This window comes from Podarcis cretensis (genome assembly GCF_951804945.1).
Source record: "Podarcis cretensis genome assembly, chromosome: 12".
Classification (NCBI taxonomy): Eukaryota; Metazoa; Chordata; class Lepidosauria; order Squamata; family Lacertidae; genus Podarcis; species Podarcis cretensis.
The window spans coordinates 4038864-4054318 of NC_137181.1; the positions used below are offsets into that span (position 1 = coordinate 4038864).

Below are 15455 nucleotides of genomic sequence, written 5' to 3' on the forward strand. Positions count from 1 at the left end.
CCGGTGCGAATTGGAGCAATCCTGAGTCAGCCACAGCTGCTCAGCAAACACCACCAAGAAGACCTGCTGGTGGTCCACTAACTCCACCTCTTTTCCGGCGAAACAAAAAACCTGGGGTGGTTTGACTTGGGGGTCTGCAAAGGTAACCTGTCATGAAGCCACCTTTTGGGTAGGCTTTCACGAAAGCCTGTGTATCTGCTCATTGTTTCCCGTAGCGCCTGCAGGAGAGACGGGACTTCCTGAAGATTTCTGGTTGAGACCTCAGCATTTAGCAGAGGGACAAGGAACACCTTTCTTTGAGCCGCCAGGTAAAAAAGGCAGAAGCATCTCCAGAAAGGAGGTGTGTGTTCTTTTGTGGCTCTTCAGTCAGGCATTGGCATGGACCCACCCACCTGCTGTTTCCAAACAACACCTTGATTCTCAGAGAGGAAGGCAGAGTTTTGGTGTCGCAAAGTGGGGAAAGAGCAGCAAAACATCACGAGACGGTTCCCAGAATCCTTTGCTTCCCAGCTTTTGGGGTTCTGCCATTCCCACTCCCTTCCAGGTCCTGCTTCCCCACCCCTGTCTTCATGCATCCTGGCTGAAGCTGGAGGCAGAGAGAGATGCATGACCTACCCAGTCTGGTGGCCCCCAACTCCCTTCCCCTTCTTGTTCCACAGGTGGAAGTAGGTAAGTTCCTCTTGAAAGGGTGATGAGCAGGAAGGAGAGATTGAACAGAGAGAATCTGGTGAAGAAAGCTTTTACCTGGGGAGGGGGGCGGGTCTGTGGTATCTACGCTTGCCCCATTAGCACTTTGAATGACCTTTATCCCCCCCACCCCAGTTCAAGGCTTTCTCTCTCTCAATTACATGCTATATGGATGCTGCCTATTTGCTGCCGTGTCACGCAGAGCACCTGCCCAAAAGCCATTCAGACTGGCTGGTGGCTCCAGCTCAGTTTCTGTGCGAATAGCTTATTCCCCACCCCCACCCTCTCTTTGTGCCCAGCACCCGGCAAGATCCTGACGAACTTTCCAGGATGCTCCGACACAGGTCTGGTAGATGTCACAGAGCCCAATCCACCAGAGTCAAAGCAGTCTGCGCCAGCAGGTGAGAAGGAAGAGCTCCGTGGAAAGATCTGGATACTACCCTTGCTGGATGATTGCTTGCAGCGATAGGCTCCAGTGCATCATTTCCAGAGCTGTTTCATGGCAGTGTGGGGTGGATAGGCTGAGTGAGTTGGGGACAGGACTGCTCCACCCCAATGTGGCCTTTCTGGTGTCCTGTTGACCCCAAGCAACCTGCAAACCAAGCAGAGGAAAAACATGGGTTGTGGTTCTTGCCCCCTGGGGCTATGGGGTTTCTTGGGCAAGGGGTGTCAGGCTTTCTTCCCCAACTCATGACATTTGGGATGATTTATAATTGAGCTTCCCAGTCTGGGGACGAGGCAGATTATAAATAAATATAATTATTATCATGTAATTTATTTGTACTCCTGACTTCTGCATAGTGGGGCAACCGGTTAACGATTTGGCTCTGAACTTGCTCCGAACTCACCCTGCCATCCCAAAGGCAGCAAAGATGACCCCCCTTTCTTTCTTGGCCGTTTGCTTTGTTCTGTTTCCAAATGGTGGCGTCGGCAGCAGGAGGAACACGCACCTTTAAATCTTCTGCTTAAGTCGTTTCTTTCCTTTTCTTTTCCAGCTTCTCCTGCGGTCGGAGGTCACGGGCCTGCCCCTGCAGTGGAAGAGCTGATGGGGTTTGAACCGTCATTTGACCAGAAATCTCTTCCTCTCAAAGAATCCCTGGCAGGTGAGCTTGCCCTCGAGACTTCGTAGTGTGTGTTTGTTTCTTGGCTTGCTTGCAATGCTTGAAAAGGAGGCGGGTTCTGGTTTTGCACAGGAAACGGTCTTCTGTCAAGTGCCAATTGGTCCCACAAGCAGGAACCCACAAGAAATGGGTCTGGGGTATAGACTTCTCCCCCTGCCCCCTTTGCCCCCTTTGCCCCCAAGTCTTCACTCCCTCCTTCTCTGTCTCACACTGTCATCTCCATCAATGGCCCTCCTGACGCCCGCATCCTGTCCTGCTTTGCTCTTCCATGGCCTCGTTCTCTGCTGGAGCTCCTACAGTTGGAACGGTGGCACCAGATTTCCTGCAAACGCAGCAGACCCCACCCAGCAGTATTCCAACATGCTAGAGTTCCAGATAAAGCTGCCATTTAGAGTCCTCTCTAGAGCAGACTTCCCCTAGCGTATTTTGATTACTGCCCCGCCGTTACCCCGAGGTCCCAGGGAGGGTCACAGCGATTGAAAATACATTGCAAACAGTTCAAACCAAATCACAACCACAAGAATATGTTGAGTCCTAAAATGTAAATCTAGTAAGAACATAAGAAGAGCCCTCCTGGATCAGGTTGGGCGCAGATCAGCAACAACTCAAAAGGTGTCAGTGAAGTTAACTCCTTATCCAAAAAAATAAAAGCTCAGGCCTAGTCAGCACAGCAAGTCTTCCTCTTTCCCCACTGAGGCAGTTGCGAGGATTGAAGGTCTTCCTTCCCGCCGCTCCCTAAGTCTCCCATCCCCCGGGTCCTTCCCAAGAGACCTGAGGCTCTTTCATCTTGTCTGTCTTTGCTTCGCTCTCTCTCCATGCCTCTTATGGTTCTGGGAGACCAAGGGAGAGGGGAGCTGGTTGCAGCAGGAGAAGGGAGACCCCCTGGCTTCCTCACCAGCCTACCTCATCTCTGCCTTTTAGCTTCCCTGCTCTCCAGCTTCCGCTGGATTTCTCTCTGCCACAGCCTCTCCCTGCTCACTAAACCCTGTTACCTCTTCGGCTTCCAACACCTCCTCCTCCCTCTGCTCCCTCTGACCACTCCTTGTCATGCCCCAGGCTCTGAACCTTCTTACCTTGGGGGTTGCCCAGCTGGTACCACCTGCTATTCCTCTCCGTCCAGCCAGCCCATGGCAGCCAATGGCCCATCTAGACTAGCGTCCTGTTCTCACAGTGGCCAACCAGGTGCCCCAATGGGAATCTGAGCAGAAGCAGAATCGGAGCACAAGAGCTCTGTCTCCTGTGGCTTCCAGTAACTGGTATCCAGAAGCATTGCAGCCTCCAGCTGTGGAGGCACAGCACAGCCGTTGTTGTCATGATCTCATGTGTCAAATGCCAGGGCAAAGAAGTGTGTCTTCAGCATAGGACGAAGACCGTACCTCTGTGGGTAAGACATTCCCCACCCTAAGGTCTGCCCCGCTCCGCACACTTCTGAGGGTGCTGGAACCACAAAGAGGAGTCGCTTTGCCAATCTTGACACCTGAGAGGTTCTTTAGGGATGGGAGGGGGCTGTTTCAGGTATTTGGGGCCTAAGTAATTTAGGCCTTTAACCGTAAAAACATAAAAAGAGCCTGCTGGATCACGTCAGTGGCCCAACAGATACCTGTGGGAAACCAGCAAACAGGATTCGAGCTCAAGAGCAACTCTTCAGTTTGGACCAGTTAAAGTTTCCGAGTTGTCTTCAAGGGCAGCCCTAGGTGTTGCATGGCGCAGTAATCTAGCGTGGAAGTCCCCAGCTCATGGAGCGCAATGGCCAAATCAGAATTGTAGAGTTGGGAGGGACCCCAGGGGCCATCTTGTTTTTCTCTTGTGAGATTTTTTGATGGAGGGCAGCCTATAAATATAGTGAATAAAATAAAAATCTAGTCCAGCCCCTTGCAATGCGAGTCCTTCCTGTCCGAAAGCTGATGAATTGGACAGAGCTAGAAAAAGGCACTCCAACCACTAAGGCCACCTTAGCCAAATGTGACAAATACAGGAGCACCCGCAAGCTACAGACCTGCTCCTTCCAAGGTAGTGTAGCACTGTGCAGGACAGGTTGTCTCCCCACATCCTGGGCGGAAGCTCATGGGCAGGGCAGGAATGGGATGGTCACTGTCCATCTGTCCCCAGCACCCGCCATCCGGCCACCTGCTTCTTTTGGAGATGTGTTGGTTGAGGACAGACAAGTGGACTAGTATCACTGATCCTAGAGGGGACTCATTGGCAGTTGGGTGGTGTAGATGAAAAAAGTCACCTCTTCTTTCTTTTGCTACGTATAGGCTCTCCAGAAGCGACGAAGGAGCAGAAAGCGAAGGCCACAGACGCTACAGCTCCAGGTACTGGCGGTTTTCCTGTGCTGGGGAAACAGGAGGAGAGCTGTCCTTCCCCTACCCAGCACAAGGAGAAGGAAGAGACCAGCCAGTCCCAGAAGGCAGAGGAGCTCGCAAGGAAGACTCCTCCCAGCCAGAAAGTGGACGACAGCCAGCCTTTCTTCAGCCAATGGGGAGAGGAGAAGGAGGCAAGCGCAGCAACCAAGCCTCCCACCCAGAAAATGGAGGAAACCAAGCCCCCTCTCATTTTGCCCATGGAGGAAAAGGAGAGGCAGCCCCCAAGCCCGAAAGTCGAAGAGCCAAAGGCTCCTCCTGCCCAACACACAGAGAAGGTCAGCGAGGGCCCGCGTGTGCAGGAGGGGGCGAGTAAAGCTGCTCCAGCCCCCAAAGCAGAAGAGCCCAAAGCTTCTCCCAGCCAGCACTTAGAGAAGAAAGCGGAAGAGAGCCAGATCTCTCCCAACCAGCCCGCTGCGAGCCAAGAAGGGCCTAAGACGCCTTCTTCGCCCCGCCAGCCTTGGGAGACCTTCCCTGCTCTGGAGAAGCTTGGGGAAAAGGACAAACAGTCTCCCAGCAAGCCTACCGAGAAGCCGGAGGAGAACAAGCAGCCGCTGTCGGTTCCACCTGTGGCGCCTCGTCCGGAGCCTGCAGGTAAGGAAAGATGTGGGGGAAAGATGTCACTTCCTATGGGGAAAGCTGCTTTTCTTCCTTCTGCCAGCGCCAATGGAAGCCACACCCTCCTTGTTTCAGGAGATTGAGCATGCTTCTCTCATGGTGGGGAGGCAGCAGCAGGGAGGCCCATTAGCGGTGCCCCCACAAGTGCAATAGAGGTGGGGGCTGAGCTGGGGATTGGGGTGTTTGGAAGAAACAGGGTGGATGGATGGACAGCTTCACACTGAGGATATTGGCAGGCAGAGCTCTTGAAACGCACAATACTGTCCTGGTGGCTGGATTGGGCCAGGCCAGTGGTCTACATCGCTCAGCCCAGGATCATGGTGAGGCTGACGCACCGTATTTTTCACTCTATAAGGCACACTTTTCCCCTCCTAAAAAGTACGGGGAAATGTGTTTGCGTCTTATGGAGCGAATGCAGGCGGGAGGCTCTGCTCAGCACTCCCTTTAAAGAGCCGCGTGGAGCGTGTGTACAGCTCTTGGGGGCTTTTCCCTGAGGAGGGAGAAGGGCTGCCCTCCCTCCTCGGGGAAAAGCCCCCAAGAGCCGCACACACACTCCGTGCACTCTTTAAAGGAAGCACGGCTCTTGGGGGAGCCTTAGCTGCGCGCAGCCTCTCCCGGGCAGGGGATGAAGGCTCCCCTTGCCTGGGAGAGGCTGCGTGCGGCCAAGCAAGAAGCCAGGACAGCCAACGGGATCGCAGCGCAGTGATTCCACTAGCTGTCCTGGCTTCTGGGATTCAGAATATTTTTTTTCTTGTTTTCCTCTTCCAAAAACTAGGTGCGTCTTATGGTCTGGTGCATCTTATAGAGCGAAAAATACGGTATTTATCTGTCTTCTGCAGGCTTGGGCAGCTGGTTTTGATGTAGAGAATGTGTTTTCGGTCATGGGAGCAAGCTGGTGGGGGTGGGGGTGGGGGGGGTGATTTTCATAGAATCATTGAATGGTAGGTTTGGCACCCCCAGGCGTCAACTGCTCCAACCCCCTGCAAAGCAGGTGTCAAAGCTAAAGAATCCCTGGCAGATGGTTGCCTAACCTCTGTCTGAAAACCTCCAGCGAAGGTGAGCCCATCACCTTCCAAGGAAGTCTCTTCCTCTGTCGAACGGCTTTTACAGTTGGAAAGTTCTTCCTAAAGTTTAGCCGGAGTCTCTCTCCTTTTGTGTCATTTGAATCCAATTGGCTTCGGTCCTCCCCTCTGGAGCAGCAGAAATCAAGCCAGCTCCTCCTGTCTTGACTACTCGTTTGTTTCTTATTTATTTTATATTATATTCTTTATTGAGAAATAAAAGGTACAAAATTACAAGTGCACAGATAAGACACACAAAAGAAGAAGAAACAAGAAAGTGTACCCATGTAGTAAGCAAAACAGAACAATAACAAAGATATTGTTGTACCATTACCAAAAAAGGGGGGGGGGAATAGTTGTTTTCCTTAACCAAGCAAACTAATACAATATTTATAAAATAATGAATTCCAGATACTGTTCAATTTGTCCATGGCAATTCTGTGTTTGTACACAACTATCCTAGCACCTGCCAGTCTTGTCTTCCTTTTTTTTTTAAAAAAAGAAAAACACTGATGCCTTTTATGCTTTTATTTCTAGCAGAGTCGAAAGAACCGATACCCCCGGGAGAGTCCAAAGCAGATGCTAAGGAGCCCTTGGCTGCTCTTCTGGAAGTGGCCAAGCCAAAGGAAGCACCTGAAGCTGGCCCTGACCATCCCGCGGAGCTGCCTCAGGGAAAGGCCACCCTGGAACCCGCAGGTAGGCAGTGGCAGCGGCAACAGAGGAGCAGCTGAGCTGAGCTGCATCTCCCGTTCTTGTTTTCCGTCTCCACCATACTCTTATCTTTCTCTCTGTGTTGCAAATTGCCTATCCCTTTGCAGCCAGAGGCAAACCTCTTCCTTCTCCTGTGTGGTTAGGAAACGGCCTCAGCTTTATTTCTTGTTTCTTATTTCTACTTGTTCCCCAGTCCCAAAACTGGGAATCTCCGCCCTCCCCGTTCCACCCCCCATACTGGGAGCCAGGTTAAATACAAGCAACTCTCCCCCATGGCTGAATATTCTATGCAACATTGTCCCCTTCTGGTTACCATATAGGTCTCATTTCTGATCTGACATTTAGGAGAACCATTCTGGTCACGGACCTCATAACAATGCTGGTCTGTTGTTTTTTGGGGTGTGGGGTTTTTTTTTGGCCTGTCCTAAATCTTTCCCCTTAAAGTGTGCACTCCCACTGCCCAACTGAGGGTGATTTGGGGTCCCAGCAGTGCAGAGTTGGCTTTGCGGTCTCTACTGTGAGCAAGAAAAACACCCTATGTTCTCCAACCACAGCAAATGGCCCCCTTTCTCATCACTGAGCTTCCCTGCCTTCTCCATCTAGCCATGTGCCCCCATGCTCTGTCATGCCCCCAGCTTGTCAACAGAGCTTGCTTCCTGCTGGGAGAGTTCCCTGTTTCCAGAGCTCTTGCCTGCATGCACCTGGCCTCCCCTACACCCCAGAAAAAGAGGGAAGGCAGGCCCTAAAATCCATCCTAAAAAGGCGTTATGGGATCTCTAAGCACAAAAGCAATTCTTGCATTGCCCTGTAACATAGAAGCGATGACTCTTCCAGAGACTTTGTCCATGTTATGACATACGTTTGGCGGAGAGAGAAATGCAAAAAGTAGGGGAGATGGGTACTCCACAACCCCTTATCTTGCTACCACAACTGCACTTAACTAAAGTGGGAGTTAATACTAGCATTGACTGTAGGCACTGGGAGCCTGGCTGAAAGCCACTTTTGGTGAGTAATCCCTCTGGTACTGGAGCAACCTTCCTGTATTCCAGGTGCGCTTCCTGCCCAAGGAAGACACGCTAACAAACCCAGCGACCACCACCGCAGGGTTGGCAGAGCGAAACCTGCCTGGCTGCCTGCGGCGGATGCCCCGGAGGAGCTTCTTGTAGGTGTCCCGGCTGCACCCAGGAGCCACAACCAAGAAGGCGACCCCTTTTCGGCGACAGAGTGCAGTGGCTTTGTCGCTGAGACGTCCCCCCGGAGCAGAGCTCCTTACAGGAAGGCAGCCGGCCAGGCATTTGAGTTTGCAGAGGGCGCAAGGGAGAGCTGGGACCTGGAAGCTTCCGCGGCACTGAAGAAGAAGAAGAAAAAGCAGAAGCAGAAGAGGGTCCAGCAGCCAAGGGGGGCAGAGATGTGGGAGGACAGCTCCGAAAGGCCGCAAGCTCCCCTGTGTGCTCCTGAACCCCAGAAGCCCGAGGTCCCCTTTACTGAGCCCCGGAAGAGTGCTAAAGAGGTCTCAAGAGCCCCTGTGGACGTCACCGGGAAGGATCCTTCGGCGCTTGAGAGAGAGGGCCAAATTATGGACAGCCTTGCCCCGGTTTCTGTAAAAGGAGAGCTGGCCCTTCCGGCTGATAATGTTGCGTTGGATGCAAAATTTGGCCAAGTGGAAGAGATGAGGGATGGCAGCTTGAAATCGCCATCTAAAAGCAGGGAGCCTCCTGAGGAGCAGCTGAAGTGCCGTGTCCAGAAGAATCAGCCAGGAAGCCCCACCTGGCCACAGGCCAGTCCTGTGGAAATGGCACCCTTTGGGAAAAGCAGGGCATTGGAGGAAGGCTCAGCTCACAAGGACTCTGTCCCCATTGTGCCCGCTTTGGAGGCCAAACCTGCCGTGAGCAAGGAAGCCGAAGTCCTGCTTAAGAAACCAGCAGCTGCAGGTGAGAAGGTCGGAGCACAGGGGAGCAGCCCCGCGAAAAGTGCCACTCTTGATTTTGGTTCGGCCGAAACCCCCTTTTTCTTGGAAAGCAAGTCTGATCTGGGCAAGCCCTTCGCTCCCACCAAAACACCTGGCAGCGCTCAAGCACCTTCTACTGAGATGGCCAAGGGAGCCAGCTCTGGCACACCAGAACAGCCAACTGGGGCACAGGCTAAGAAGAGGGGCAGCGATGGCAGAAGCAAGCGGGTTAAGAATCCTCCGGCACCACTGCTCTCCCTCTTGGAGGACCGGGCTGATGTGGGCAAAGCACCGGGGGCGGAGGAAGCTGTGACCCCTCCTGAAAGCAGCATGGCAGCCAGAAGCCCCGAGGCAGCTGGCTTCTCCAGCTCAGCGGACAGCAAAGCAGCTCTTGCCTCTGCGGTGTTGCAAGAGAAACCAAAGAGGAGCAGTGAGGGGAAGAGCAGGAAAGCCATGAAGAGAAGCTCGCTGGGGGCATCGTTTCCTCCAGCGGTGGAGAGTGGCACTGGCCCCTCGCCTGCTGAAGCGAGCAGAGCTGACCAGAGTAAAGAAAAGAACGATTCCAGCAAAGCAGCCGACTTCTTAGCTGCAAGCCAACTGACGGAAGCTTCTGCTGCAGATACGGCCGAGCGCCAAGCTCCTGCTGCAACCTCCTTGAAGGAGAAGGTGCAAGGGGCTCCAACCGGCAGAAGTGAATGGGTCGACTTCCCTTCCTCGGCATATCCTTTCATCTTGGAGACACCAGCCAAGGCAGGCCCTCCTGAAGCCAAGGGAGCCACCATACCTGGTGAGAGCAAAGGGCCCAGCTTCGCCATTTTGGAGAGCCCCGCTTCAGCCCTGCCGGGGAGCAAGCCCAAAAAGAGGACCAGCGATGGGAGGAGCAAAAAGTCTGGGAAGAGTCCGCCAGAGCAGCTGTTTCTGCCGGAGGCAGCCTCTGAGTTGAGCAAGGCTTCTGAGAAGGCTGATGGTACCACCAAAGAATCAGGTGCTGCTGGCAGGGGTGGCGCCCCTCTGCTCGAACAGCCGGAGAGCAGTGAAGTGCAGGTTCCTGCTGCAAAACCGGTGGGGAAATCTGAAAGAAAGAAGGAGGAGGAGGGGAGTTTGGACACAGCCCCGAAGAAGTGTGGCGTTGAGCAGCCGGTCGCTTCTGATCCAAAAACCAGCACTGCAAAGCAGGAACTCTTCGCTAAAGACACAGAGAAAGGTCAGGAAGCCAGTCTAGATCCTAGAGACAGGACAGAATTGCCGAAATCCCCCCATCCCTTTACGGAGCTGGCGGCAGAAGAACCAAGGAAAAGGTATGTAGGAGGGCAGAGCCACCAGGTTTGTGTCCAAGCCATGGAAGCAAAGTCTGTACCTGCCAGGCTAGCTGCTGAACATGGGGAGGTGGCTAAAACGGAGGAGGCTCCATCCCTGAGTAAAGTCCAAGAGAAAGACCGTCCCTTGAAGGAGGCAAGAGATGCAGGGCAAGGTTCTGATGCGGGCAGAACATCCAGAGGATCAGAGGAGGCCAAGAATCGAAAAGACAAGCTGAGTTTGGAATGTCCCTTTCTTTGGGGGGAAGCCAAAGGAGAGACAGGCACACTTTGGGGGGACCAAAGAGAAGATGAACAGAAAGAGCCCCTTTCTCCACGAAGCAGCAAGGAGGGAAGCGGTGGCGGGTCTGCTTTTGCCAGTAAGCCAGACCCTGCTGCAAAAGCTGCAAAGAGGGGCAACGACAGGAAAAGCAAGAAGGCAGCGAGTGGCCCTGACCAACCCGCCTCCCAAGCAAAGGTGGATCCCACAAACCACGGGCAGCATCCCAAATTGGCTGGCTTCCTCCAAGGCATGGAGGAAATGGAGTTTGTAGACGAGAACAGGAACATCAAAAGCCTTCCCCCGGGGCATCAGGTACACTGGGAAGAGAACAAGATGAGCTTGTTTGGCCCCTTTGCTCCCCCCAGTGCTGGTGGTCTTGACGAAGCCCCTTCCAAAAGCCCAGGGCTGGGGTGCCCCTTTCTAGAAGACCCAGGCAAGTTCATGAGCGAGCTGAGCAAGGAGCAGCCTTTTCTTTCCGAAATGCTGAAGGATGCCAGTAAAAGTGACCAGGAGGATCAGCATGAGCCGAAGGAAAACGTGGCCAAGTTGGGAGGCCACGAGGCCGCGATAGAGGCTTCCCTTTTGCTGAAAGCGGGCGACGAAACGAGGGAGAAAAGGAAGAAAAGCAAGAGACCCCATGCCAAGCAGGAGCTAACAGCAGGAAAGGACAAGGCGTTCAGCTCCGTCCAGGATGAAGACGGAAGGGAAAGCTTGATGGAGAAAACACAAGGCTCTGGACCTGGCCCCACGGAACTGCCAGCGGAAGAGGTGCCCAAGGATTCTGCCCTGCTGGTTGCTGGGACAGAAGGAAATGGAAAAGAAACCAGCACCCCTTCTGGGGAATTGCCACCCCTTTGGGAGAACAAGAGAGAAGCAGCAGCCCTCCAGGCACTGACAACTGCGCTTGTTGGTGGCAGCTCAGAGCCAATTGAAAAAAGCAAAGGAGCTGAACTAAAGACCTCTGAACGTCCGGATAGTTTAGGAAGTAAGGCAGGGGCAGATAAGGTCCCAGAGGATATCCACAGGGAGGAAGCTGCTTCTGCTCCTAAACCAAAAGACCCATTCAAACCTCTGAAGCTGGATGATGTGAAGGAGCCAGAGATCAGCGTCCCTGCACAGGCGGCCAGCAAAGAGGAAGAGGCACATCTGCCAAGCCAGGCAGCCCAACCAAAGGGCACGCAGAGTTCTGGCTCTGAAGCGGGCGAGCTGATCCCGCAGGCGGTGGCTGACGGGGGCGACCAAGGAGCGAGAGCGACGAAGAAAGAGGAGAGGAGAGCCCGAGGCACCGAGCAAATGAAAGGCTACATGAGACCCACAAAGTCGAGAGGGCTTCCTCTCCCACCGCCGCCATCGAGAGTCGCGGCTGTGCAAGAGCAAGGGAGGAGAAGGCCGGCGAAAGCGGACAGCCCAAATCTACAAAGGCAAGAGAAAGGTGTGTCTTTGCAACTGTGGTTCGTCGGCATCTAATGCATATACTACAGCTTGTGTGTGAGAACTTGCTCTTGGGCATGAGCACCTAACTGTTAATCCTGCGTCCATTGCACCTGGCATGACTTGTGTCTTGGCTGTTCCCATTAAGAGCCTGTTTTTGACTCTGCTTGCCTGTTTTCACCAGGGTGCTAATGGCCAAGTTTTCGAAGAACTGACAAATGTATAAACCGAGCTCCCAAAGCTTATCTTTATGTGCTTGATCTTGCTTAAGTATTTTTGTACTCCTCCTCACTAATGTTGAAAAAGCGTTGCGTCGTCTAGCAAAATAGCTTCTTGACACCACATTGCTTGGAGGTTTCCCCTTACCTGAGGTTCAGGTCTTGGTGCATTCATTTCTCAAGTCTCAAAATGCTTGCAGGTTGAAGCCTGACAGTCTTATTAGTAATGATTCCCCACCCCCTTTTGAAAACGAGTCCATTTAACAACTTTATGCTGGTCATGAATGTCCCCCTTGCTGGCATGGAGATGGTCATGTGATGGTAGGCTCACGTGGTCAGCCCACGACAAACGTCATTTCTCAACTGTGTGCCATGCAGCTGTGGGAAGCTGTTTCCAAGGCCCCTGAATGTTGGGGGGGGGCATGAGTAATTCATGAATGTGCAGAGTGCCCCTCCGAAAAGAAAGCAGTACATATTGAGTTGAGGAAACGGTCTGGTCTTGCAATGGAAATGAAACCGCCTGCATATATTTAAATGTCCAGTCTGCCTCCCACACACCCATTATTGCTTATGGGCAAGCAGAGGGGCGCTTGGTTCCTGTTCCTCAGGCGTGAACAAATGGGATAAAAGGCAAAAAATAAAACGTAACAAAATAGTAAGTTGTATCAGTTCAATCAAGGAGATCTAAAGCAATGGTTTAAATCAGCAAGCAGTTAGGATTTAAATCAAGTTTCTCATGATAGTACTTTCCTAAATTCTGGTGCAGCTCCCAAGTGCTAACCCATCTTTATTTTCCATTCAGTAGTGGGATGCTTTGTGTGTGTGTGTGTGTGTGTGTGTGTGTGTGTGTATATATATATATATATGTATATGTATTTAACAATCATTTTACAACATGTTTCTGAATGCACTGCTCGATGGATCACTTTTATGCATTATGCAGCTTGCTTTAATATTATACAAGCTATTATTTTGAAGACAAGCTTAGTGGGGTTTTTAAGTTTCAGTTTTAGTTATTTTAAGCCACCCATTTTGATCCGCCTTGAAAAGGCATGTTCAGCCAGCACCTGCATTTAATCCTGCAACCTGGAGTTCCTCAACTGGGTTTGAACCTCTGACTTCCTCTGTGGAAAGTGTGTACTCCGTCTCTGAGCAACAGCCCCTCCCCATCTTTTCATGTCTACATGGCTTTACTGCAAACTGTTTGTTGTTAGATTATCAGATAGCGTCAGATCTCCATCAGAAGCATAGATTTCCCCAATGCTGAATGAACATGAGAACGAACGCCTTTCCCTAACAAACACCAGTCTTCTGTTGTCACTAAGCAAGAAGTGTTGATGCTGTTTGATGGAATATCATAACATCTGCTTGCATGGAAAAGCTTTTTTTTTTAAGATTGAGCCATGCTGGCCTTAATGTTTTGCTGTGGTTCCTGAGAGGTTTTGTATATTTAATGACGGTTGCATAACACATAAAGTACTTCTATTTTGGTGGAAGTGCTGTTCCCTGCATGAATTTATGCCTCTAGAGTGGGGTGTGTGTGTGTTTCTTGCATGGGGGTAGAAAATGGAGGGTGTTTATAGAGGTAGTGCCTTCTTTCAAAAAAGGAAAATAGAATTGCTGGAAGCCTTTTCCTTTGTGTGTGTGTGTGTGTGTGTGTGTGTGTGTTTTCCTTGCACACGGCCGTATTACAAAAGGGCATACCTTGGGAGTCGTTGACAAACAGAAAGGTTGGCCCTAAACGAATGAACGTCTGCAGGTAATTGGACTGCAAGCCGCACAGCATGCCTTAAGACTCCCACCTGCTTTGCAGGATCCCCTCTGTGTGAGTCAACTGCCTACGTGGGCCTTGTTCACTTCTGCAGAGCTCGGAAGGATTGAAGCTTGCCTTAATGGCAGCAGGAGCTGTTCCTCTCCTCTCTTCCCCCGAGGCATGTACCCCAGATTGAAAGCAGGCTGGCTGGTGGAGAGGGTGATGTTGCACTTAGAATGTCAGCACCGTCAGCGTAGGATTGATGAGAGGACTTGAGGGGGGCTAGCAGTCCTCTGGCAAGGCCGCAAGGCCCCACACCCCCAGTGTTGACTTCAAAAGGAGTGTGGAAGGTGTTTAGCAACTGGACAGCTCCCTAGAGTGAATTTTGTCAGCCCTGCTTGCCAGTCGCCAGTTCCAAAGGAACTCGTCATCCAGTCTTCATGGTGTCGTGAGTGTGTGAGAGGGACTGAGGAACAGCTTTGGTTCCTGCTGCAGATGTTTGTTGCTCTAGCAAGTTTCCAGCCCGTTATTCTGCCTCTGACAACGGCAGATCCATGAATCTATTGCGAACTGGACGTTAGGCGGGGATGAGGGACCAACTCTCAGCCACCAGCCAAGAACAACCCTATTGTGAGTCGAGGACCCGCCACCCGCATAAGAGTATAATAAGACACAAAGACACGTTATTTTAGGTTAATGGGCAAAATTAGACCACAACTTTTATTGGTTACAGCATGTGAGTAGTATTGGCTTAGGCATTGAATGAAACAGCAATACAGTGGTGCCCCACAAGACGAACGCCTCGCAAGACGAAAAACTCGCTAGACGAAAGGGTTTTCGGTTTTTCAAGGTGCTTCGCAAGACAAATTTCCCTATGGGCTTGCTTCGCAAGATGAAAACGTCTTGCGGATTTGCTTCCTTTTTCGTAAAACCGTTAATACCCGGGCAATCCGCGCTCCGCAAGACGAAAAAATCGCAAGACGAAGCGACTCGCGGAACGAATTAATTTTGTCTTGCGAGGCACCACTGTTAGGGTTAACAACCAATGGGAGGAGCTTGTTGATGCAAATACAACTGGAAGCTCCCCCATGACGTCACCGGGGGTCATGCCATGGCCCTAGCCACCAGCAGGGCATCGGACAGGATCCACAACTGCCGGATTCCTTTAACGGAATACCCAAAAGAGGAGGGCTAGATGATGGTGCTTACCCAATTCTCCAACACAGCACACATATTCCAATGCCTTAACCACCAATACCAGAAAGTTGTGACGATTGCTACAAGGTAGGCGAAAAAACCAAGAGGCTGCTGCCAATTTGCCAAATGGATAAAAATGTCCTACCAGGCCCCTTGGGCAACCAAGGCAACCAACCGAAGTCCATAGCAAGGTCAATGCGCAAAAAGAAGCTGACCTAAGAGGGAGAGATCTGAAGAAAGCAGGAACAGAGCTGAGCGCTGCCGCGGCTGTTTAAATGCAGCTAGCCCCGCCCACCAGCCGGCCCTATCGGTCGGCTGGAAGACTTGGCCGCGGCAGCAGAAGCAATCAGGAGCAGGGAGCCGAGCACGACTCCTTGTCCCCCAGCGGGAGGAGGAGAGGCCTTCTCATTGTCAATGAAGGCCTGGAGCGCTAGCAAACCACAAGGCTTGTCACCTTGACTTCCTCTAAGACAGGAGCACCAGAAGCAGCCTGTGGTGGACTGGCTGAAGGCAGAGGAGGCACCAACTAGGGAATCCCCAAGGGAATAAAGCTCAGAGCCCAGGGGTTGGTGATGGGACTACAGTGGGTAGTCAGAGGGAGAAGACTGGGGAGAGGAGGTGTTGGAAGCTGAAGAGGCAACAGGGCTTCGTGAGCAGGAAGAGCCTGGGACAGAAAGCGGTCCAGAGCTTTGGGTTCATTGGAATTATAAAGTCTGTCCTGATCTCTTCCTCTTCCAAGTGCTCCCTCCAGCTATGGAGCATGTATTTC

At 52.1% G+C, this 15455-nt stretch overlaps 1 protein-coding gene across 14 annotated transcripts in view; it reads left to right on the forward strand.

Annotated features, from left to right (window-relative positions):
- Positions 1–15455, forward strand: part of MAP4 (microtubule associated protein 4) — a 209747-nt gene that overhangs the window by 124691 nt on the left and 69601 nt on the right. For 9 of the 14 annotated variants that reach the window (XM_079996302.1, XM_079996312.1, XM_079996313.1 and 6 more), the window contains 6 exons: positions 216–308; positions 987–1088; positions 1683–1790; positions 4067–4765; positions 6388–6546; positions 7611–11519. In XM_079996302.1, the coding sequence (XP_079852428.1) occupies positions 216–308; positions 987–1088; positions 1683–1790; positions 4067–4765; positions 6388–6546; positions 7611–11519 (5070 nt within the window). The remainder of the gene's footprint in view (positions 1–215; positions 309–986; positions 1089–1682; positions 1791–4066; positions 4766–6387; positions 6547–7610; positions 11520–15455) is intronic. The other 5 variants (XM_079996304.1, XM_079996305.1, XM_079996307.1 and 2 more) reach the window with 4 other exon arrangements.